General features: G+C 42.3%; 1 protein-coding gene across 1 annotated transcript; it reads left to right on the top strand.

The window, feature by feature from the left end:
* Positions 1 to 18,908: 18,908 nt before the first annotated feature.
* Positions 18,909 to 20,073, top strand: LOC136451674 (AP2/ERF and B3 domain-containing protein Os01g0141000-like). The gene has a single exon (XM_066452361.1). It carries the CDS (start codon positions 19,064 to 19,066, stop codon positions 19,895 to 19,897), a length of 834 nt encoding a protein of 277 aa, XP_066308458.1. The 5' UTR covers positions 18,909 to 19,063; the 3' UTR covers positions 19,898 to 20,073.
* Positions 20,074 to 24,472: the final 4,399 nt, after the last annotated feature.

Genomic DNA, 24,472 nt, shown 5'->3' with positions numbered 1-24,472 from the left:
GTAGATGCAATCCTTATGGCGGTAGAGAACCGATGTAGCGAGGGGGGCTGCTAGGTGGCCCCCCTATGCTGGCCGGCCTGTAGGTGGGGCTAACCCTGATAAAAACATAGATTCAACAAAACTCATGGAATTTGTTAGTTTAAACCCTTAGACCTATGTTGGTGATCATTTTCGTGCATTTCTACAGGTTTTATTGATAGTTTATGATGGTTGGTAACTACCATCAACAAGCTCCATAGTGAGATAACCATGCGGTTCCAGTCATCAGCTGCTCCATAGTGAGGCAATCACTATGTAAAGAAGCAAGGTAGTATAATAATGTTTGCTCGTAACTGAAAGTCCCAGTTTGGTTTTGTTGAGTGACAATATTAGGTGGACTATTGTTTTTCATGTGTGAGATGAATAGGTGACATAGTCCACATGCTTGTCTTGAGCATCATGAGGCCATGGAGGACGTAGCTAGAATCATGAACAATGACTCAAGATGAGAGGAGATGATGGATATGGAAGCAAAAGCCCAAAGGTGAAGGTATATGTATATGGTTTTGGTTTCACCGATGTAAGGTGTATAGAGAATTTAATCATCGGGTTTAAGATAGATTGCCGTACTATAAACAGATGGATTCTTTGACTAATATAGTTATATAACAATGCATGTATATGGATCGACTGGCGTAGTGAGGAAGCATGTGAAAACCTTTGCAAAAAATGTTTTGAAAATGCTAACTTAGTGCTAAAGGTGTTCGTTCTGCTATAGGACACCTCTAAGGAGTTGGCCATTTGAAAAAGGTTTGAGAGAGACACTCGGTGGAGCCAGTGGTCACCAGAGTGATGCTACTAGAGAGTGGGAATAGTGCCAAAATCTAGATCGGTCTGATCATCCTATACTCACTAGATCTCTCTAGTTCATTAAAGTTGTGCATCAGATAGTTAGTCTATTGTGTTTATAATCAAGGATTAGTTTCTCTGTAAGCAACCACTCCCACAAAAGGAAGGAGAGGAGTGGGCTAGGGCTTCTGGTCGTGCGGAATGAATGGGGAGCAACAACAACAAGCAAAGTGGGAGAGGGAGAGGTATAAATAGACCAAACTTCAAAACTAGCCCTTCGGCATCTGTCGGGAAAACCTGGCTTGGCCGGCTTTCCAAATGAACTAGCTACTAGGGGCAAAGCCAACCTAGCCAGTTTCCTACACATACTAGGGTTTTGGTTTTCTTCTCTCACTCTCAAGTTTCCTCACATGGGTTTACTTGAGCACTATTGCTTGTCTAAAACTCAGTGATACATCCCTCTTGATAGTGTGGCATACAGATACTCAAGAATTAAATATAAAAATAAAGTATCCTACACTAGAGCATTCATCCATCCATTTCTTGCCACATTGACCATGCATAATTGAGGGTCTTCATCACTTTCACATTCATGAGCACAGACTTGAGCGGAAGGTTTCAAGTCACTTTCATCATTTGATTTGATCTCCATATCAACATAAGTTTCCATAGCTTGATTAGTACCTAGACTAAATGGAAGTACTTTTTTCTTCACCTTAGCCGAGTTTCTCAGCCACCAAGAAAATAATAATATGAATGTTGACAATAAATAGCTAACTCTAGTTTTAGATCTAGATCTAGATCAAACCAATCCCTCCCTAAAAACTAATAAATAGACCACTAAAATTGAAACATGGCCACTAAGTAAAGGTAAAATATAATTTCCCTACTAAATTTACCCTAGTATCTTCAAATATTTGATATAATTGCATCCATAAATGCCTAAAACACCATGGAAGAGAGATAAAATCAAAACCCTAATTACACACTAATCTACCTCTAAAACTTTTAAAAGAGGGTTGGGATAGCATTCACTTACCTTTTAAAGCCTCCTCCACCAAAGGAATCAAAATCTTTCCCCTTAGATTTTTAATTTTTTGATGTGGTCGAAGCCCTGCTTCCTTCCTCCTCGATAAACTATAAATTTTTTGAGGAGGAAGAAGGGGGCCTGCTACATATACCCTAGAGCATTTGTAGAGGTGGCCTGTTGTCGACATAGAATTTTTGTCCCTTGCTGAGGACACACGCAGCAAGCCGGAAGGGTCTGCTCGATGGAGCTGTAGATATACCTAGCTTCAGCGCAGGGATGGTCGATCCTATGCACTCCTCCCAAGACATGCCAGTTAATTTGACCCTGTAATTGACAAGGAGAGAAAGCTTATCAGTAATTAAGGGCGGAACTTGCCGGTGTTACTAGACAGTCCCGAATGTGCAGTTTTGAGAGCCGATATGAAAGGAGATTGACTAAACAGTTGATTCCAGCATATTCATGAGAAGAAATCGGTTGAAGCTCATTGGATTGTATAAGAAGAATCGGTTATCATTCAAGATAAATGTCGTTATTTGAGCAGATATTAATCAATGGCAGTAAGATGCCAACAATGATTGGTTTATGTTGAGCCAATGATTACAAGCAACCAAACCACTTTTATATAAAGAAAACAATTCAACACCATTTAACCATTTAATAAAGATAAATCTAATAAACATGTTAGATCTCATCTATCGCTATGACCAGTGGGGCATGAGGCAGAATCATGCAGGCCATAGAAATAACAATAGACTCAACGACCCTAACTCATTACTAATATCAGTGGGCCATGAGGCAGAATCATGCAGGCCATAATACAATAATAAGATCTTGGGGCTAACATATCTTTCAACCTATCTTTACTTCAACGGTCTCATGATGCGAACTACTCATGAAAGCACTCGATATCGGCTAAAACAGCCAATTCAGGCATAGCGCATAGTTAAAGTCATGCCTTATTAGGAATAGATCTACCGAATAACGATCCCCACTTCATGGTGCTAATAGTGGGGTGTGAAGTAGAATCACACAGGCCATGATGATGGGCCATGGAACGGTTTTTGCTAGCCAATAAATCTACTCAAGACGCAACATGCTTTAACCACATGCTATGCACGATCAAGATTGATGTAAAACAACCGATGAAACATAACTCATCGTTTAATGTACAGATTAGATCAGTTTTAGATTAACAAACGATGGGCTAAATAGGATATTAGGCTGATCTAGATCAATCCCAATCGGGCAGCTATAATTTAGATGAATAATGAAAGCAATAAGAAATATCGGTAACTTAATGAATCTACCAAAGACTGCCATTCTAAGGTAGAGCTGATAACTTGACCTTGATCTAGTTCATGCAGTGGGGGTCGACCGGATCGATGCATCCATACTTGAACTAGGCAAGAATCGATAACTAACTTATACCAGAGTCGTAGTGGAGGTCGACCGGATCGATGCAACCGTACGAATAGAAGTATAAGCCATGATAGTACTTACAACAAGCAGTGGAGGTCGACCGGATTGATAGCCATACTTGCTAAAGAACTCGCCGAGATCTACTCTACTCCTACTCCTAAGGGATGGCTAGAGCCAAAAAAGTAAATGACTTGTATATTGGATTGATTGTTGTCCTTTACAATAACTGGGGTTTGGTATTTATACCCGGAGTCTAAACATGAATCCTACTCGAGGATAATTCATTACAATTTTCCAGCATAAAAGAAAACATTCCTAATTTAAGATAACTTGGACCCTAATCTTTTCCCTTTTGTAGAGTCCATCATGTTTCGTCCTGGCGCTGATCATAGCCTTTGTCATTATCTGCCAGCGCTACCTGAAGAAAGCCGATTTTGGTGGTGCATTCGAATCAGCTAATTTTGATCAGCACGCAATTGCTTCCTTGATGACATGATCTTAGGAGCTTTTAAGTCTCTACGAGACTCCTTCCAAATTTTGGTGTAAACACATGCCCCCCATTTTTGGGATAAAAGTAATTTTATTCCAAAATTATCATGTCTGTATCCCTGATTCATCCGCAGTCATGGGCAGAGAATCTTGATATGGGGTCTACTGTTTGTTATCGTTCGCAACTCATGAGCCTATGCCTCAAAACTTTTACAAGAGCGTCACTGCTTCATGGGCACTTGGATTCATCTTTCTGGGCTGGCTATAAAATGTTTATCTGACCCTGGTGAGAGCAACTCAACAATCCAGCCATGTTTTTCTTCCATTTGCTCCCTCGAGTGCTTCTAGCTTCGCCAGACCCTCCATGGTCCATTCTTTTACTATGAAGATCTTGAGTGGTTAGAAGAATCCTTGTGCATAGGGTGATTGTGTCGCTCATTCTATCGCCTTGTCGAGCAAGAGGATTAGCTACTGCGGCTAAAAGAAGTCTTGTGATATCACATGTGTTTTCTCACCATGCTCGCAGAGCTGTTCTAGTGTTTGCAAGGGCTAAAATATGTGGACACCTTCCCCTTGTTTGTTCCACCAAATGCCCAGCCATAGGCTTCTTTCCCACAATTTCCCAGCCATCAAGAATCACCTAGGCATCTATTGGGTGGCCTTTCCCCCTTTCCTGGCACAATTCTATCAACTGGCCGACGTGACTCGGTTCATGATGACCTTCGGCCTTGTGGGGATCCGGACTCCCTTCAATCCAAAGAAGTCTTGGTGGGTCGGTCTCTGGTCAATGTAAATTCTTTGTATCCATCCCACGATATTTTTGTAATTCAGGGAATTAATAAGTCCGAATTTATTATTTCTTCGTTATCTGTCCCCTAAATTTCTGGAGTGTCAATCTATTTCCGTTGCTGATTTCAGTTTTACACCCCTAGCAAAGTCTATCTTCTTGCCTTCCTAGGCTATATATATGGGCCATGGCTCTGGATCGAAAAACCACCCATTTCGTCTCAAACCTCCTGCATCCTTAGTATAGTTTTTGCTTTTTCTGTAGGCTTGAGATCATGGAGAACAACAATAGATCTGCTGAGGAGGCTCTTGATGGATCTGCATCATCGCGCCCGCGCATCCATCATCAAGAGGGTGCACCTCGTGATGCTCCTGTCATTTCAGAACAAGGGGCTGACTCTGCTCAGCCTTTGGGGTCATCCTCAACACCAATTTGTTGCCAGCTTCCCCGCTATCTGAGGAGGCCAAGAGATAACGATGACTTGATCATTTCCATTGACCGGATCGATGAGAAACTTGCCGACTACCTCGCTATTGTGGAGTTGGCTCTGGCCATAGTTCCGAGCCAATCACCCCAGAGGCTAACCCGGTGCGAGAGAGGCTGGCCAAGGTTGAAGCCAGAATCGCTGGTAAGACATTTACCATAATTTTCTATTTCTTCTTAACTTTTGCCTCCAATACCCTGATCACCTCTTCCTTAAATCCTTTAGATCTATTAGCTCAGCTAGAAAGCCTCCATTTAGCTATGGACCATGCGGCACGATTCATCAATGCTAGGGGTGTCGTTCTGGTAGTTCGCTGGTATGACATCCCAAACCACGTTAGAGAAGTTGCTCTTCATGGCATTCGTCATGGAGCTGCCATGGTGCTGGCTGCTGCACAAGTTCACTCTAGCCACGATCTTTGGCTTCTTCCCCATGGAGCTCCAACCACCGGATACCCTAGAGATTATGAGCGCCTAGTCAAGGATTTCTCTGATGCCGCCAACTCTGTTGTCCTGACCTCCTAGGCCGATGATATAGTGAACAAAGTGTTTTCTGGTCTATAGCTTGTAATAAGTGACATCAAGCAAACAATTCCATCGTCTCCAATGATTTTCCTTTTACTTCATGCACCACTTTGTTCGTGTTTGCCTCGCTCCTACGGGCGACATGTATCGTATCGGCTTTTACCCTTCTGGGTTTATCTTCGCACTAGAAGTGAAACCTTTCTAGTATTGGTTATTAGAACTGTCAGCTGAGCAAATTGGCTATCAAGTATTACTCCAAACATTAGGGTAATATTCCTTTAAATGATCCCCATTCGATTGCTCTGCCGAATTCCTCTTCTCCTCTCAGTGTTTTCAAAAATGTAAATATTACCAGGCGTACAACGTTTGATCCGATAAGGTTTCTCACGATTAGGCAACCATACCGGCTATCTCGCTTTTGGCCATCAAGGGTAATCCATCCCTAGCTTTCTCTAGAGTCTCATTGCCATTGACCGTCATAAGTACATCTTTGAGAGCATCCCTAGATCAGCCAAAGAAGTCAAATAGATCGCGGGAGCTGATGCTATTCGGCTTAGAAATTTTGAGAGCGACCCATGACGTTCCAGGCTTGAAATCTACATGTCAACTCGTACCTTGTGTAGAATCAATCATACTCTCTGTTATTTAATTACGCTTCTTTCTTTGGCTAAAGAACCAATTTGATACAGCCGATCCCAGACTTCTAATCCAATCAAGTATGAAAACATGGCTTTTATTAAGAGAACCCTTCGATTTCCTGCCTTTAGTTGCTCAACGCCGTATTCCCATCGACATTAGTGAAGTGGTGCTTCACCTTCCATTAATTGTGGTTGCCTTTTGCGTGTCTCAGGGCGTCCGCCTCTTCGCTTCAGGTCTTCAAATACCAGCCAGTGGCTTTGGCCTCGAACACATCTCCACTCGCAACTGATCCTTTGCTCTTCTCCGCCTACCAAAATGCTATAGCAGTTTTCCTTCTCCCTTTCGTAGATCCAATCATCCCTCATGGTAGGTGAAGACAACTGAGGCAAGTGCGTGGCGGAGGAAATCCTGGAGGAGAACATGCCGATGAACTAGCGTCTCCGACGCATGAGGTGAGATTGACATTTTTTGTTTATGATGATGAACAGTTCTAACTCGCCTATAGGTTTGTTGTGAATGACAGCCTCCATCCTCTTCCCAGGGCCAGCGGGCCTTCTGATGCCGCATCTTCTATGCCGGCCTCGTCGTCGGATTCTTCCGACTCCTACAATGGCGATGATGCCCGACGCAACCTTCATGAGTGGAGGATGGCTCAGAATCGTTATTCCGAGGTGACTTGGGAGAACAACCAACTAGAGATTCACCTCGAGGTCTCTCAGGCCGCCCTTCACATGGCTGAGGAGGAGGCTAGCGTCGTTCGAGCATGGCTAGCTGAGTTTGACACCATGGTGGCGGGTAAGATAAATTCCAAGAATGCCTCATTCTGATTTCCATTATCTTTATCTTGATAATCTTTTGTTCTTGTGACTGTCAGCCCTGATGGTGCAGTTAGAGTCTCTCAAAGTGGCGGCGAACGCGGCCACGGACACCGTCAATGCGCGGGGTTCCCTTATCGATGCTTGTCTCCAAGACGTCCCAGTCCATGTTTAGGAGATTGCCCTCCACGGCATTCATCATGGTGCGGCGGTGGCGTTGACCATGGCACAAGTCCAAACTGGGTACGAGCTCCATGCCATGGAGACTGGTTTCCCAATGGGCAATGGCCCTAAGGAGCATGAGGACCTACTCAAAGAATTCATCATGGCAGTGGAGGCCATAGTAGACATCACATCTGCTCAGGATGAGGTGAACAAGGTCTTTGATTAGTCTGTACTTAGGGTAATCTAATGAACAAAGACTCCTATTCTTTCATGTATACGCCTTAGTGCAATGCACTTGTGTATGACTATTTTTTGCTTTTTGTTTTTGCTCTATAGGTGATACATATCGTATCGGCTTTCATTGTCTTTAAAGATTTTCATTTTTTGAACTAGAGGCGATACCCTCCTGGTACCGGCTATTAGAGCCGAGAACGAATCGACTATCAAGTGTTGATCAAATATTAGGATAACACCCTGTAGAAATTTTCATATCAAAGGTCAAACGATTAATCAACCCAGGTCAAGCGTCCTATTAAGCAAAACAAAACTTCTTTAAGAAATCCATTAACTCTGAATCGCGCTTGCACTTTGACTCAGCATTCATATATGTCGGCCTAAATCCATCTCCAAGACTCAATGTTTATTTTTGCTTTAATCCAACGGCCAACGTGAAGCCATTACTTTTCTACTAAAACAAACTCTCAGAGCCGATCGCTTGCATCGGCTGTTGGCTTTCATTGCTGATCTTAATGAAGCCTTCTTCCCATGACTTGCCAGAAAAACATTCGAAGTCTCCTAGTTCCTAAAAGACTGGATCGGTTGTTGCGATGCTCATGGACTCATCAGGATGAACCAGTTCAACATCATCTCCATGCCATTGAATCAAACACTGATGCATGGTCGATGGTATACAGTAGTTCGCATGAATCCAATCACGACCGAGGAGCAAACTGTACGACCCTTTTCCATTGATGACAAAGAATGTTGTGAGCAGAGTCTTGCTTTCGATTGTTAGTTCGACGTTTATTGCCCCCCTGGGTCTTAGACATATTACCTTTGAAGTCTATAAGCATCAGGTCAGCCTCCATCAGATCTTTTGGTCCTTTGCCAAGTTTACGAAAAGTAGTATAAGACATAAGATTGATAGAAGCACCTTCGTCCACCAACATCTTGTTCATCGACTTCCCATCAACAAAACCTTTCATATATAAAGCTTTTAAGTGCCGATATTTGACTGGTTTGTCAAATATTGCTTGCTGTACAACCGTTAACTTAGCAACTATTTCTTTATACTCCGATTCATCGAAATCCGAATAAATTTCTTGATCTGCTGGAGCTCTGAATTCTGATGGCAACAGAAAAGCCATTTGGATATTAGCCAATAGTTGCTTTCTATCGGCTATCTGCTTGGTACGCCATACTTGAGGTTTACCGGATGCTTGAGCCTGTTCCATCTCTTTATTCCTTAGGCGCTGCACCCTTCTCTTCTGGCTCCTTGTTAAACCTCCTGGACACCATTGGCCTTCCTGCCAAACATACTTTCTTTCGTTGCCTTCTTCTTCATAATTAGCCTAGTCTTAGTCAACAACTCTTTTCCCAAGCTGATCATGAACACTTTTATTTTTTAAGCGCCGATCCATGTTATTATGATGATATGCATCATGAGCATGGATAGACCGGCGGCTGGTTTGAGACTGCCTATACTTCCAATATTGATTGCTACATTCTAGATAGTCATGTATGGTAGGCAACTTCAAACCTTTGTTCCAGCAATGTCTGAAGAAAGGATAATTCTAATGTAATTCGGCTTGTTTCCTTTCATGCCTCTCTTCTTTCAGTTGATGCTGGTACGCTTGATCCCTTAACCAATGCTGATAATCCTTTTCTTTCTACCGCTGCCACTTATTCAACAGAATCCAAGATGTAACCCGTGGCTTTGTCGTCTCTGCTTTTGACGTCTCTCCCTGCTCGTATTGGCTCTTTTGCTCGGCACGGCATCTTCTAATCTTTCTATACTCGTCAGCCAATATTTGCATCTTGGGATCGACTATTCTAGCTTCTTTTGATTTGGTTGATGTTAGGACCTTAGTTTTTCCTTTAAATAGCCTAGCATCAACCATGTTTAGATTTCCTGGGAAAGGATTGTCGTCAACTTTTATTTTTCGAGGCGTATCAAATTTGAGCCTCCCCTGCTGAATAGCCCTCTATATATGCTGCCGGAAAATTCTGCATTCGTTGGTGGAATAAGAAGTAGCATTATGGAACTTGCAGAATTTTTTATTCTTTAATTGATCAAGGGGCAACATGACATGACCATTGGGCAACTTGATCTGCCCTTTTCTCAAGTAAGAAATTAAAGAGCTTATCTGATTTGGTGACATCAAAGTCATAGCTCTCCTCAACTCCTCTTCCCTAAGGATTTGGCATCATTACTGTTTTCTTGCCCCAATTCCATTCAGCTACAACAACCTCTTCTTCTTCATCTTCATAGCCGTCATCGACTGAGTATGGATCATAAGCTTTGACTACTGTGGTACTCTTCTAGAACCGGATATCTCCGCGCATACTCTGGAATTGGCTATTGAGCGCTGCTACTCGTTGAGCCAATTGACCCAAGTTGTCAAATTCTTGTCCCATCAGCTTTTCTTTTCACATCGGCAGCATTTCTTGAACAGTTAAAGCAGCTAGTTGATCATCGGCCAAGTTTAAGGAGAAGCACAAGTTCCTGGTTTCTCGGAACCTCTGAAGAAATTCAGTGTCCGATTCATTAGTCTTGTGTCTTATAGTTGTCAGATCGGTAATCTTCTTTTCTCTAGTCCCAGTGTAAAAATATGTATAAAACTTCTTCTCCAGGCTGACTGGCAATGATGAAAACCAAGTGAAGGCTAGTCCTGATAAGGACAGAGAGAAGAAATGAACTCGATGGGCATCCTCAACTGATGCTTCGCCCAATTGTGTAAGATACCGACTGATATGTTCTATCATGCTTGTACTGTCTTGGCTAGTGAACTTAGCGAATTCTGGGAGCCTATAATTTGTTGGAAGAGCGACCAAATCATACCATTTTGGATATGGGTGTTTGTACGAAAATGTCACCCCTTTTGGCTTCAGACCAAACTGATTCTTCATCATCTCGGTCACCCTCAGTAGTAATTCATCAGCTTGTGGATTTGGATTTCTTTGCACCTGCTAACCCATCTGTGGATTGAAATCCCGTGTGCCTTAGTATCCTAGGTTTGGCATCATGTGAAGGGTGTTATAATCCGTGCCATAGTGATACCCTTGTGGAATCTTAATCTACTAGGCCTTTTGCTGGCTTGCTGCTTGAAGTCTCTGATTGTAGACATAAGGATCTATATCCCTACGGATCCTTTGAATTGACGGTGCTATTTTTTGAGCCGACGATGGTTTATGGCCTGATGTGCCAAAATTAATCACCTGGTTCTGACTTTGCCCCGCCGGTTGTTGCACATACTATACTAACGGTCCAGGATTATACTGTATCTGATTCATAGTAGTTCCTTGAGCCTGTTCAGATGAACCCTGAACTGTCTGGACATCACCATTACTAGCTGGTGCTGCTTCTTGATGGCTGGTACCGACTTGATTAGTCCCTTGGGTCGATGGATCTGGGATGTTGTAATAAGCCGGTCCGCCTTGACCAACTGGAAATCCATGAATCGCCTCTCTCATGGCATTGTGCAATATGTCCACGAAAGCTTTGTTATGGCTTGATATGGCATCACAAACATATTTGTCTACAACTTCCTTAAAGAAACGCCTGTCTTCATCTTCAGTTGTATCTGTCTGCCCGTATAATAGAACTCTTGGTAGTGGAAATTTCTGAACAATTATGTTGTCACGTGTTTTGGTGTAGGACAACAAACATTTGTTCTGAAACTCTTCTGTAGCTTTGCTGATGATACCCTTATCCCCATTAGGTAGATCTTCATAATGCAGCATAAGGATGTCATTGTTGTTGTGAACCGCCATGACGATTGTGGGGTCCCACCGGACGTGCCAGAAATGTGTGTCAACACAGATTTTTTGTCCCATGCCGAGGACACACGCAGCAAGCCGGAAGGGTCTGCCTGATGGACCTGTAGATCCACCTAACTTCAGCGTAGAGATGGTCGATCCTGCGCACTCCTCCCGAAACATGCTAGTAAATTTGACCCTGTAATTGACAAGGAGAGAAAGCTTATCAGTAATTAAGGGTAGAACTTGCCGGTGTTGCCAGACAGTCCTAAATGTGCGGTTCTGAGAGCCGATATGAAAGGAGATCGACTAAACAGTCGATTACAGCATATTTATGAGAATAAATCGGTTAAAGCTTATTGGGTTGTAAAAGAAGAATCGGTTATTATTCAAGATAAATGTCGTTATTTGAGCAGATATTAATCAATGGCAATAAGATGTCAACAATGATTGGTTTATGCTGAGCCAATGATTACAAGCAACCGAACCCGTTTTATATAAAGAAAACAATTCAACACCATTTAACCGTTTAATAAAGATAAATCTAATAAACATATTAGATCTCATCTATCGCTATGACGAGTGGGGCATGAGACAGAATTATGCAGGCCGTAGAAATAATAATAGACTCAATAACCCTAACTCATTACTAATGTCAGTGGGTCATGAGGCAGAATCATGCAGGCTGTAATATAATAATAAAATCATGGGGCTAACACATCTTTCAATCTATCTTTACTTCAACGGTCTCATGATGCGAACTGCTCGTAAAAGCACTCGATATCGGCTAAAACAGCCGATTCAGGCATAGCGCACAGTTAAAGTCATGTCTTATCAGGAATAGATCTACCGAATAACGATCCCCACTTCACGGTGCTAACAGTGGGGTGTGAGGCAGAATCACACATGCCGTGATAATGGGCCATGGAACGGTTTTCGCTAGCCAATAAATTTACTCAAGACGCAACATGCTTTAACCGCATGCTATGCACGATCAAGATTGATGTAAAACAACCGATGAAACGTAACTCATCGTTTAATGTACAGATTAGATCAGTTTTAGATTAATAAACGATGGGCTAAATAGGATATAAGGCCGATCTAGATCAATTCCAATCGGACAGAGTGATATTGCTGTAATTTAAATGAATAAGAAAAGCAATAAGCAATATCGGTAACTTAATGAATCTATCAAAGACTGTCATTCTAAGGTAGAGCCGATAACTTGACCTTGATCTAGTTCATGCAGTGGGGGTCGACCGGATCGATGCAGCCATACTTGAACTAGGCAAGAATCGATAACTAACTTATACCAGAGTCGCAGTGGAGGTCGACTGGATCGATGCAGCCGTACGGACAGAAGTATAAGCCATGACAGTACTTACAACAAGCAGTGGAGGTCGACCGGATCGATGCAGCCGTACTTGCTGAAGAACTCGCCGAGATCTACTCTACTCCTACTCCTAAGGGGTGGCGGGAGCCGAAAAAGTAAATGACTTGTATATTGGATTGATTGTTGTCCTTTACAATAGCCGGGGTTTGGTATTTTTACCCGGAGTCTAAACATGAATCCTACTCGAGCACGATTCGTTATAATTTTCTGGCATAAAATAAAACATTACTAATTTAAGATAACTTGGACCCTAATCTTTTCCTTTTTGTAGAGTCCATCATGTTTCGTCCTGGCGCCGATCGTAGCCTTTGTCATTATCTGCCAGCGCTGCTTGAAGAAAGCCGATTCCGGTGCTGCATTCGAATCAGCTAATTCCGATTTGCACGCAATTGCTTCCTTGATGACATGATCTTAGGAGCTTTTAAGTCTCTGCGAGACTCCTTTCAAATTTTGATGTAAACACCTATATCCTGCTGCCTCTACAAATGGATCTTTAGACCAGCCGTCTCTACAAATCCCACCATTCTCAGAGGTGGTTGGCCGACTGCTAATTCTAGCCGGCTCTAAAGGTACATTTATAGAGGTGGTTAATTGGCTTTGGAGCTGCCTACACAAATTCATCTTCAGAGACGGCTTGGTTTACCGGCCACTGTATATTGAGCCACGTCTACCTAAAAATAGTCTTGTTGCTAAAAATCATTTCTATAGTAGTGAGAATTAAATTGAGAATTACCCATACTCACGATATTGTTCATTGGCGTATAGAGGTGTTGACGTATGAAAGTAAATCGATTTATGTTGTAAGTTACTAATATAATGAGAATTTGAAGTATATTTATAACTACCAGCCAGTCGAACAACATTAGCATAGAGATTTATTGTATCTACATAATTAGACTGAGCATACATGCATAAATGACTTTGTAGATTGCGAACCCTTGATGGCAGTTTCTTTGCGGCAACAAAAATCCAATCAACAGTCGAATCATTATTTCCAGCGAGTCGTCAAAAAAATATATTAACGCTGAAACATGCTGTGACATCGAGCATGCCTACTGCACCGTCAAGGCGTCAAAGGGGCTCCTTGCAGCGCTCCTCCGAGAACTGGTCAGCAGGACGGCGAACTAAGCGTCCAAACTCCATCTAACACATAGCCAGCTTTTCTAGAAAATTTAGAATCGACCACTTTCGTGCAAACGAGTTCACTAAGGCTTGCGTCCGCCATGCACGTCTGCTACTTTGCTAGGCATATGCAGCTGGCTGTTTGATTCGAGCATGAAAGTTGGATTTCTCCAACATGGTGACGTTAATTTGTGGAAAGCTCTGCGCGACTTTATTTCGATTTTTCGTTGTCACTCCACAGAAACATATTGTCGTCGTCGTCCACATGCACAGGCCACGCCACAGGTACGGTGCAACTTGTTTCTGCTGCGCTGAGCAAATGGCTGGCCGTCGCCACTCGCCAGTACAATCACACGGTACATCGGCACATATGCATGCACACCTAAAACGCCAGGAAGATTAACGTCTTGCTCAGGGACGCTTTATTGCACATAGACGTAACCTGTGAAGGCCCTCCGCACTAAATTCAGAATTGGACTTCACTCACTCTTGTTCAGCAAAATCAGTATAACTTCTCTGCCTGCTGACGGGAGTACGGTCCCACACCTAAAATGTTACTGCACACGGATAGTAAACTATTTATGTGATGCCATCCTGCAGAAACCGGACTAGTTGGTTCCAGGAATCGGTCTAGCCGATTTTTCTAAATTTTGCTTAGACTCAATAACTATCACGCTTGCATGCTGAAGAACAGCTAGGTTTATAAGTAACAAAGAATGTCTATTGTGCCTATACATGATAGCAAACGATTAGTTTTCAGGCAAATTAGCATAGGTACCATCGAAACTCTCGTCCAGGAGAGACCCGTCGACAGCGGCGGATCCAGGAAATATTTTATAGGGGATTGAACAACACTGCTGCTCGATCTTAAGTCTCAGCTTCCCCTACACTATAGAACTTTGCCTAAAAATTCATAGAGGCTCTACAATAATTTGCACTGCTTTGGTTTGGGTAGGGGGGCTTGAGCCCCCCGCCCCACTGCTGGATCCGCCCCTGCCCATCGAGGCCCAAACATCGTAGGATTGCCCTAGATTAGCTGGCAAACCTAGGATGTCACCTCTGGTAGTCAGATCAAAAGATAAACAACAATTAATAATGGTTAGAAAAGAAGAGCAAAGGACAAGATATGATAAAAAATAAATTGTAGAATGATTTATGCGATTATATTCAATTCCAATCGGTAGTGTCCCTTTCTATATACAAGGTAGGGTGGAACTTATCCTACGAGGGGCCAAAAACCCTTACAAATCTTGTCAAAATACAACTCTCTAAACTTGCTAGCTGGTTTTGGAAGCTGGCTTTCACAGGGATGATAATCTTCCCGAGGTCGTAACTTTCTTATATAGACTCCAAATTTGGCGATCTATAGTATTTCTGGTAGTGAATCTTAAAGCATACTAAATCTAATGTTGTTGTTAACCTATATATTTTTTTTAAAAACCTAATGTTCAAAGTTAGTAACATTTGACTTAGGACAAATTTAATATGACATGAAAACACCGGAGGGAATACTGTGATCCTTTTCAGTGAGACAACACCATCCTGTTCGTAGCATAGCAAGAATAATAAGGTGTGACAATGAACTGCACGCTTATATATCGTCTAATTTCTCAAACTAAAGCAAACACGCATAAAAGTGGACGGAGGATGAGATGCCCCAGCAAGTGGACCATGTTTGCGGTCCTGTCGTCGATGGAGCCAAGAAATTAATAAAACCATGGGCGGCCTAGCTTAGCTAGCTATGAGCTGAATGTGACTCTGTGAGCATGTGACGTGCCGGCCACATGGCCCTGTTTGGTTCCTACATTGTGTCCTAAAATTTTTATCACATCGAATATTTGAACATATACATAGAGTATTAAATATAGACTAATTATAAAACTAATTGCACAACTTACGACTAATTTACGAGACGAATCTTTTAAGCATAATTAGTCCATGATTTGACAATGTGGAGCTACAGTAAACATGTGCTAATGATAGATTAATTAGGCTTAAAAAATCGTCTCGTAAATTAGCCTTCATCTATGTAATTGGTTTTGTAATTAATCTATATTTAATGCTCTTTATTATCTAAATATTTGACGTCACATCAATTTTAGGAGGGACTGCGCGCTCACTGTACGGAGCGTCTCAAAAGCTACTCCGCAGCGCACCACCGCCAAGACCAAGAGGGGGCGTGCAGTAAGATGCATGCACCGTGCCCTTACGTGCTCCCCCGCGCGGAGCAATGCTCATTGGCCGGCTTGCTGCAAAGCAATTAGGTTTAGGTGTGGCCGACAGCCCTGATCTGTACGTTCCGCTAGCCATTTGACATCTGTGCGGCTGGGGGTGGCTGTCGTTGAGATCGAGGCGGACGTCGAGAGAAACGCCGCCACCACGTCCGTCCATTTGGTTTGTCTCGATCGGTCGCCTACTATACAGTCACAGGTTCTCCCCCGGTTCTTGCAATCTTGCTTGCTTTGCTCTTTCCGGTTACACATCATATCGTTTGATGGGGTACGGTGCGTATTTCCTACTATTATTATTATATTATCCTATAGCAGTAACATTTACTAGTACAAGAGCAAAAGCAAGTGGACTGGGGTATTTGTCCTACGTGTACTCTGGCAACTGTGTGGCGACCACACCCCCGGCCCCTGCCCACATATGCCGTAGTACTGGCCTGGCGCCTTGTTTAGATGCCACTAAAATTCCAAGTTTTTTCACTCTTTCTCCATCACATCAATTTTTAGCCGCTTGCATGAAGTATTAAATATAGGTAAAAAAAATAACTAATTACACAGTTTAGTTGGAAATCACGATATGAATCTTTTGAGCCTGGTTGATCCACGATTGGACAATATTTATCAAATAAGACAAAAGTGGTACTATTCATCGGGTTGAAATTTTTTCAGCATCTAAACGAGGCCTGGGAATAATATTCTTGTCTCCAGCTCCAAGAATATGTAATTTCTCAAAAAAGTTTACTTTGTTTCAAGTGACGTCCGATTGCATGTAAACTCATTTCTTAGGGCATTTAGCCATGGCTCCAGCTCCAAGAATTTCTGTAGTTGATCATCGCTAGCTCATGTAGAATCATGGAGCTGGAGTAGTTGTGGGTACACTAAAAGTGCTTGGTTGAGAAATTTTGATATTATTTCGATCGAACACATATGTTTAGGCCACTTTATTTTATCATACAAACTCCAAATTTTGTAAGCCCTTAATATCAAATTGAAAGACTGATAGGGAGCTGCATCAAGGGTCCAACCCGTATGAGTAATAAGGTAGAAAGTTCCACCAGTAAACTTAATGTCTCCAAGGCTCTTAGACACACCAACATCCCTAACTTCATAATGCGTGCTTAGCTAGCTTGATAGTGAAAAATGTAAGGAAATTAAAATTTTGAAACAAGCAACAATATCTCTGCATCCTGAAAAGGATTTTGAGGTTCCTATGCCAACGTATCCTAAATCTAGCCAAGTTTATATAGATGAGTAATAACATCGTCTACCACATTAGAAAGGTAAATTGTGAAGATATATTTCATAGTGTATCTAGTGATGATAATTTGACATCGTAAATATTATAATGTCTATTAAACATAGATAGGATAGGATAGGATAGGCTGGTTGACTTAGGATAATCTTAGAATCTCTTATATTTAGGGCAAGGGAGTAGAAGAATATACAACAACAAAATTGTATCAAAATAATATTTTTTATGTATGAATTGTATTTTATGAGTAAATTTTTGTGTTGTATGTATTTTTTGTCTATCTAAGCAAGGAAGAAAACTATCTCTGACGTAAGATATAAGGAACTCTAAATCAAGCTTTTCTAAGTTTAACCAAATTTATAAAAAAACAATAATATCAACAATATCAATGATCATCATTTCTCTTCACGTATAGCCTCTTTTCCATCTCATCTACACATCCCATTTTTGTCTAGATAATGGATCCTATTACTCTGAATTCACCTCTCCAAACCATGTATTATATATTTGCCACTCTAAACCATATTAAACGAAAAGGTTGTCAACTATAAAATCATAGATCTCTTTGAGCGCTACGAACTTTGTTATAAATCATGTATCCATTTGAAGTTGTTAAAAATTGTAAAGATTGATATTCAAATCTGATTAATATAAGAAATACTTGGGGTAAAAAATGATCTTAAATGAAAAGCTGTCAGTTATAAAGCTTTAAATCACGTGGTGCCCTACAATAATTTTGATATAAAATTTATCTTCATACAACTTCATATGAAAAATATTAATCTTTATATGTGTGGCAACTATTTCTAGAAATGGCCACTTAATAAGAGGACCAATTTTGAAAACTGGTCTCTAGAACGTCTTTTCTAGATATAGTTTGTCTTAGATGGATTGTCTCTGGAAATTTGATTTCTAGGGTTAGGACGAGATAGTGGTGCCACTGGTATATAGCACAAGCGGAGGCCCTTATAGGCTATATCTAAAATAAAATATTGTGTCTCTAAAAAGTAGTTTTTATAATAATGAATGTTAATATTTTTCTTTATAAATTTAATCAAATTTATAATAGTTTCACTTCAAACAAACTTAAAATGTATAAAAATAACAAGGACTAAGGGAGCATGAAAGATCCTGAATCTAAAATTGCAGCGCTTACCTATTGTGGTATCGGAGGCATCGAGATACCTGCTCCATCCACAAAAAATGCGACTATATATAGGATTTGTGCAGATCAAACTAGCTTAGATTTTACCAAATTTATAGTGAGAATACTATTATCATTAATGTCTTCAGCTAGGTTTAAAAATAAATATATTTTGACCCATGCTACTGACTAAACAAACTCATGATAACACATTAGGTAGTCTCAGTAAGAGTTTCCTAAGAGTTTTATGGCTATTAAATAAGCTGGCATGACATACAGTATAGACGAAGAGAGAGATGATAAGACAAAATATGTTTTATAGGATGAAATTTGTCTACACTATTTTTAACACATGAGAGTCTTGAAAGCTAGAACATAAAACTCACATCGAAACTGGCCTTACTACACAGGGTACAGAGGCGGAAGTGATGGCTTTAATTAGCATAAAATAACAATCCATACAGCAAGTAAAATGGAATCACAGGCCCCAACAAAAAATAAACGCAATCAAACAAAAAAAAAACAGTTATAAAATAGAAACACCAAGCTCCTCATCAATATATACATGCACACGCACAACAACCAACGACGTCATACATACAGAAGAGCTAGCTAGCTACCAAAATAATAGTACCAGCATCATCAGAGTATGACCTTCTCGTGGAACTCCGCTGCAACGTTGAACGCGACGACGACGACGGATTCCAGCACCGAGGTGGAGTTCGCAGTCTCAAACTCGTGCTAAGGATCAGGTGCCGACGAGCTGATGGCGGCGCTGCACCTGATGCTGTCGCGCCAGTCGTCGAGGTTCAAGGGCGTCGTGCCACAGCCGAACGGGCGCTGGGGCGTGCAGATCTACGACCGTCACGCGCGCGTGTGGCTCGGCACGTTTCCGGACGAGGAGATCGCCGCGCGCGCCTACGACGTGGCTGCCGTCCGCTTCCGCGGTCGCGGGGCTATCACCAACTTCCCAGAGGAGCGGGCGTCCGCGGGTGAGCTCGCCTTCTTGTCGGCGCACTCCAAGTCGGAGATTGTGGACATGCTCCGGAAGCACACCTACGCCGCCGAGCTGCGCCAGGGCCTGCGCCGCGGCCGCGGCATGGGCGCGCGCGCGCAGCCGACGCCGTCGTGGGCTCGGAAGCTGCTCTTCGAGAAGGTCGTGACGCCGAGTGACGTTGGCAAGCTCAACCGTCTCGTCGTGCCCAAGCAGCAAGCGGAGAAGCACTTCCCGCTGAAGCACGGACCAGAGACGATCACCGGCAAGGGTGTGCTCCTCAACTTTGAGGACGGCGAGGGCAAGGTGTGGCGGTTCCGGTATTCGTACTGGAACAGCAGCCAGAGCTACGTGCTTACCAAGGGCTGGAGCCGCTTCGTGCGGGCGAAGGGCCTCCGAGCCGGCGACACTGTTGCTTTCTCCAAATCAGTGTGTGGGCAGGACAATCAGCTACTCATCGGCTGTAGGAAGACGCCAAAGAAGCAAGACGAAGGCACGGCCGAAGCGATTGCAAATACCGTGGAGGCCCGTGTCATCAAGCTGTTCGGCGTTGACATTGCCGGTGGAGGGCATGGCGAGAGTTCTTCATATAACACATGCAAATGATTGCCTGCTTCTCTATCTGCCCTAGCTAGCTAGCTATGTGTGCTAGTATTAGATATGGTATCTTCTCCAACTTTTCCAGTTTCATATCCTCCATCTATTTGGATGTCAACTTCAGTTCTCTAGGTATCATCAACATTAGGGGAGTTATAGTATATTCTTATCAGTTGTGTGCAATTAATATTTCGGCATCTTGATGCTATCCTGTTAACATCAATACCATCTTTCTGGCTGGATAATTAGCGTGCTTGTTATCATGAAAACTAGATTGTCAAGGTTGGTTCTGTCGCAAAGGACTGCTTGATGTTCTTAGTATATGTATAGTTCCTATACCTCTTAATGCTTGTTCTAAGCTCGATCTTACACTTAGGAAAGCAACAACAGATGAAGTGGATGTACTCCCTCCGTCCCAAACCATCATAGCCTATTTTAGCCTTTTTCTTAAATCAAACTTCTTCTCTAACTATGACTAGGTTTATAAAAAAAAATACACCAACATCTATAACAGGTTGATGAGGAAAAGTAGGATGTTGAGAAGCAAGGTGCTATGGTTCAAGAAGAGGTTAGTTATTCCCAAACTGAACCCACGAAGAAAATATTGGATGAGGCATATTTTTTCTTAATACGCAAAAGATTTGCGTATCTTTGTATTAAGAAGAAGAGTTTGAACTTATAAACGACGCGCTTCTGTCGAGCGCCAAAGGAGATCAACCTAAAACAACCGTAGCTGGACCATCCTAACAAAAGAACTCACGTTTCGATATTGCATAAATGAAAAACAACCAATACCTACACAGCGGTGCAACCTAGGAGGTGGCCTTGCGTCTTCGCGGCTACCTGGACGAACCATCCGTGATGAGCGTGTCCAGTGCCTTGGTGTTGGACGCAGTCATGTTGCCATTGAAGATCCTATCATAGGCCTCTGGTTCCGACGCGGATGGCGCTGATGGACCCTTGGTGTAGCCCATACGCTGTATGATCAGGACCTCACCTCACTAGTAAAAAAAGGGCTTCTATTCCCGGCTGCCAACCCCCTTTATTCCCGGTTACGCAGCCGGGAATAGGAGTTCGGGAATAAAGGGTTAGTAGCCGGGAATAGAAGTGGACCTTTAGTCCCGGTTGGTGATACCAACTGGGACTAAAAAGGTAGCCACGCCAGCGCCTGGGCTGGCCCCTTTATTCCCGGTTGGTATTACCAACCGAGACTAAAGGGTCTTGTCTTTTTCTTTTCCTGCTTATTTCAATTGATGATTCTTTTTTGTTTTAATTTGGTTTTTGAATACGCATTATTCGCTGCAAAGTAATATACGTATACGTGCGCGTACTGTAAAGTTTTCGCTCGATCAATGCATGCAAGCAACACAAGTAAAAGTAAACTAAAACATAATATTACATTTCATCGTCACATGTAAAGTTTGCATTAATTGTACATTTCATCATCACATGTTCTTTGGATCAATATGAAATTTGGCTTTCATCATCACATATTTGGGTCATAGTAAAACTCGCCGCCGGGAGTTAAGACCTGATCATTCAGAAATCCACCTATTGTCTCTTGGATTGCTTTGAGATGGTGTGTGTCCAGGGTTTTTTCCTTCAACCAACGAGTCTTCAATTTGAGATATGAGATAAAGAAAAAGTATATATATATATATCAAGAATAATCATAAATAAATTGTATCTATCACGAATATATATATATATATATATATATATATATATATATATATATATATATATATAAATATGTATGAAGAATATATATATGTGTACACTTACCCTTTTTTCCTCTAGACTAGTTCTTTTTTAGCACACTCTCATGAACTCGCAAACATAGTATCCACAGAGATTGGTCCCCTAGGGCTGCAGCAGACCCCACTTTACGAAAAAAAGATTCGTCATCATCCGAGCATAGGAAAATTGAACTAAGGTAGGTATATGGTACTTACTTTGTATAGCACTACTTTCAGTGGCACTTTGCGTTTCATATGGTGTTCCTGACAGACCTTTTCCCAACAACTACCAAATAACATAAAAAATATTTGGACCATTAATTTGCATGCAGAGAGACTGGAATAGTTTTGCTAGTGAGACTGCAATTACCTCTAAATAATATCTATCATCTCTTGGAACTCTTTTTGCTCTTTTCTCATCGAGTCCCAGATGCCTAGAAGACCTTTCTCCAGATCGAGTTCCATCAATATCCAGTGTTCACTGCCATGTCCATTAACACTCATTAATTAGCTCACAGGTACAGTGAACATATATATATGGATACACGATCGTCGACATTATGAACACTTACCTGAAGTTGTAGGGGAAGAGTATACATTTCTTGTCACGTTGCTTCTCTAAGAACATCTTGATATTGGCCTCCGTTTCTGCTTTCCATGTTGGTTGGGGTTTAGGGTTTTTGAATACGATATATGGATCAATGAAACCAATATCAGTACACCCTCTCTTTTTGCACTCTCCCATCTCAAACCTGCAACATATATATAGAGTGAGGATAATAAACACAGACATGTACATACGTAGCGACTTATTATTAATTAGTAGAAAGAATCACTTACAGACAATAGCAGCTGATGAGAGTCTTGTCGAGAGAGTTCCGGTGGACTAGTTGGTGTAATTCAGCTAACTCAATGTACATAACGTCATCGCCATGGAACCAATGGTCGTCTTTGATTCTGACAGAAATATAGAACTCTTTCCGGTGACACGCGTCGAGGTACAAGGTGTTTAGCTTGAACAATTGTGTACCCAGTTCATTGATGGTCTTAGGATTCCATAGACTCCTACCATGCTCATATTTCTGCCATTCATCCGCTATCGGCGCACTTTCGAAGAGGAAATCACCAAGGTCGATACCTCTCATAGCATAAAAGTTAGCAAGTTCCGCCATATCCACTTCTTTATCAGCAGGTATTTCCATCATATCTAGCATATCTATGTTTGAACCATATTCATTAGCAATAACTAGAGGAGGGACTGATTGCAATTCTTGTTCCCCAAGTTGTGCAACAGTTTTCCCTGTTTTAGCAGCTTTCTTGATTATCTTGCTAAGAATGCGGTCAAAGTCTGATGGTGGCGAGGGCTTACGAGCTTGCCGCCTCTTTTTCTGCTCAGCTTCCACCATCTGCCTTAGTTTAGCTGGAGGTAGGTGGAAGTGCTTCTGCTCCTGCTGCTTCCTCTTCCCTGTGCCTGAGAAGAATGCTTTGACGTTTTTTAACCGCATCATCTAACTCCTCTTTACTCATTTCACCAGGCAATTTATGTGGAATTGGCCTTGGTTTCACGAGGGCCTTCTTGGTCGTCTTCGCCGCCGGGGTAGATGGCTTATTTGTTTACAGCTATCTTCCCTGGTTAATGGGAGGAGGTGGAGGAACAGGCGTTGGAGACCTTCGAGGCAGTGTTGGGGAACGCCTTGGAGGCGGTGGCGGCGGCGGTGGGGATGCAGCCGTGTCTTCTACCCCATCGTAACCACCGCCTGGAGCACTATGCTGGTCTGGTGATTGTACTATTGGACTTAGGTTGGGGGAGGCCCTACTGTGTGTGTACAGAAGGCAATGAGTCAATTGTTATTTAAGAGGCAATATAAAATTAATAAAAAAATTGTTTCGTTCACTTTCATCCATACCTATTGTGCGGCAATGGCTTCTCGAGAATATTGATGTAGCGCTTGCGCCATACAATGAATGACTTCTCTGCTTCTCCCATGGTCTTCTCCCCATCACCTCCATGAATGTCAAGAGGCACATCGCCAAAACCTTCAATAGCTTTATCCACCGAGATGGTAGCATATCTAGCTGGTACTACTGCCCTATGGATTCTTGGTGTCTTGGTACGGTCGATAGGGTTTACAACACCAATAGCCACCTTCACTGTGCCATTATCTTTTGGAATGTGCAGCTCACATGATGTAAAAGGTTCAGTGACGTCATCCACGGGGAAGCGCAGCTCTGCATCTTTTATGGCATCAGGTAGCTCCGTAGAAGCACAATTGCTTCTCAACTGATCAGAGCTAATGTTGATTCCTGGAGCTATTGTAATCCCATGGGCACTCAATTGTATTTGCACTTGCCTTACGACTTCCTCTTGCATTTTTGCTTGCATTTCTTTTTCTCGCCTTTGTGATTCAAGCACCGCTTCCCGTGACTCAATAACATATTGCTGCAAGATGCGGATCCTCTCTGCCTCCTCATCCTTCCGTCTCTAGCGGCTTCTGTATGAATTGATCCATTCAGGGAAACCTTGCACCCACGGAACGGCCCCTTTGCCTCTAGTTTGTCCACAATGCTCAGCAGTCCTGATGGAATATGTTAGTTCATCTTTCTCTCTGTTGGGCCAGAATAGTCCACTATCTCTAGCTTTTAGAATTTGAATCAACCTTTCTTTTGCTCTTTCGAGTTTTGTGCCATGGACGAGCTTCCCGGTGACTGGGTCCAATCCTCCCCCATGACCTAAAAACCAACGCTTTGTGCGTTCAGGCCACGGTGCTAATTCAGGTACGCCCCCCTTGGCAATAAGGTCTGCTTCTATTTTTTGCCACTTGGGAACGGAAGTCGCGTAGCCACC

Source organism: Miscanthus floridulus, chromosome 5, assembly GCF_019320115.1.
Source record: "Miscanthus floridulus cultivar M001 chromosome 5, ASM1932011v1, whole genome shotgun sequence".
In the NCBI taxonomy this organism is placed as follows: domain Eukaryota; kingdom Viridiplantae; phylum Streptophyta; class Magnoliopsida; order Poales; family Poaceae; genus Miscanthus; species Miscanthus floridulus.
This window is presented reverse-complemented; position numbering and strand designations above follow the sequence as displayed.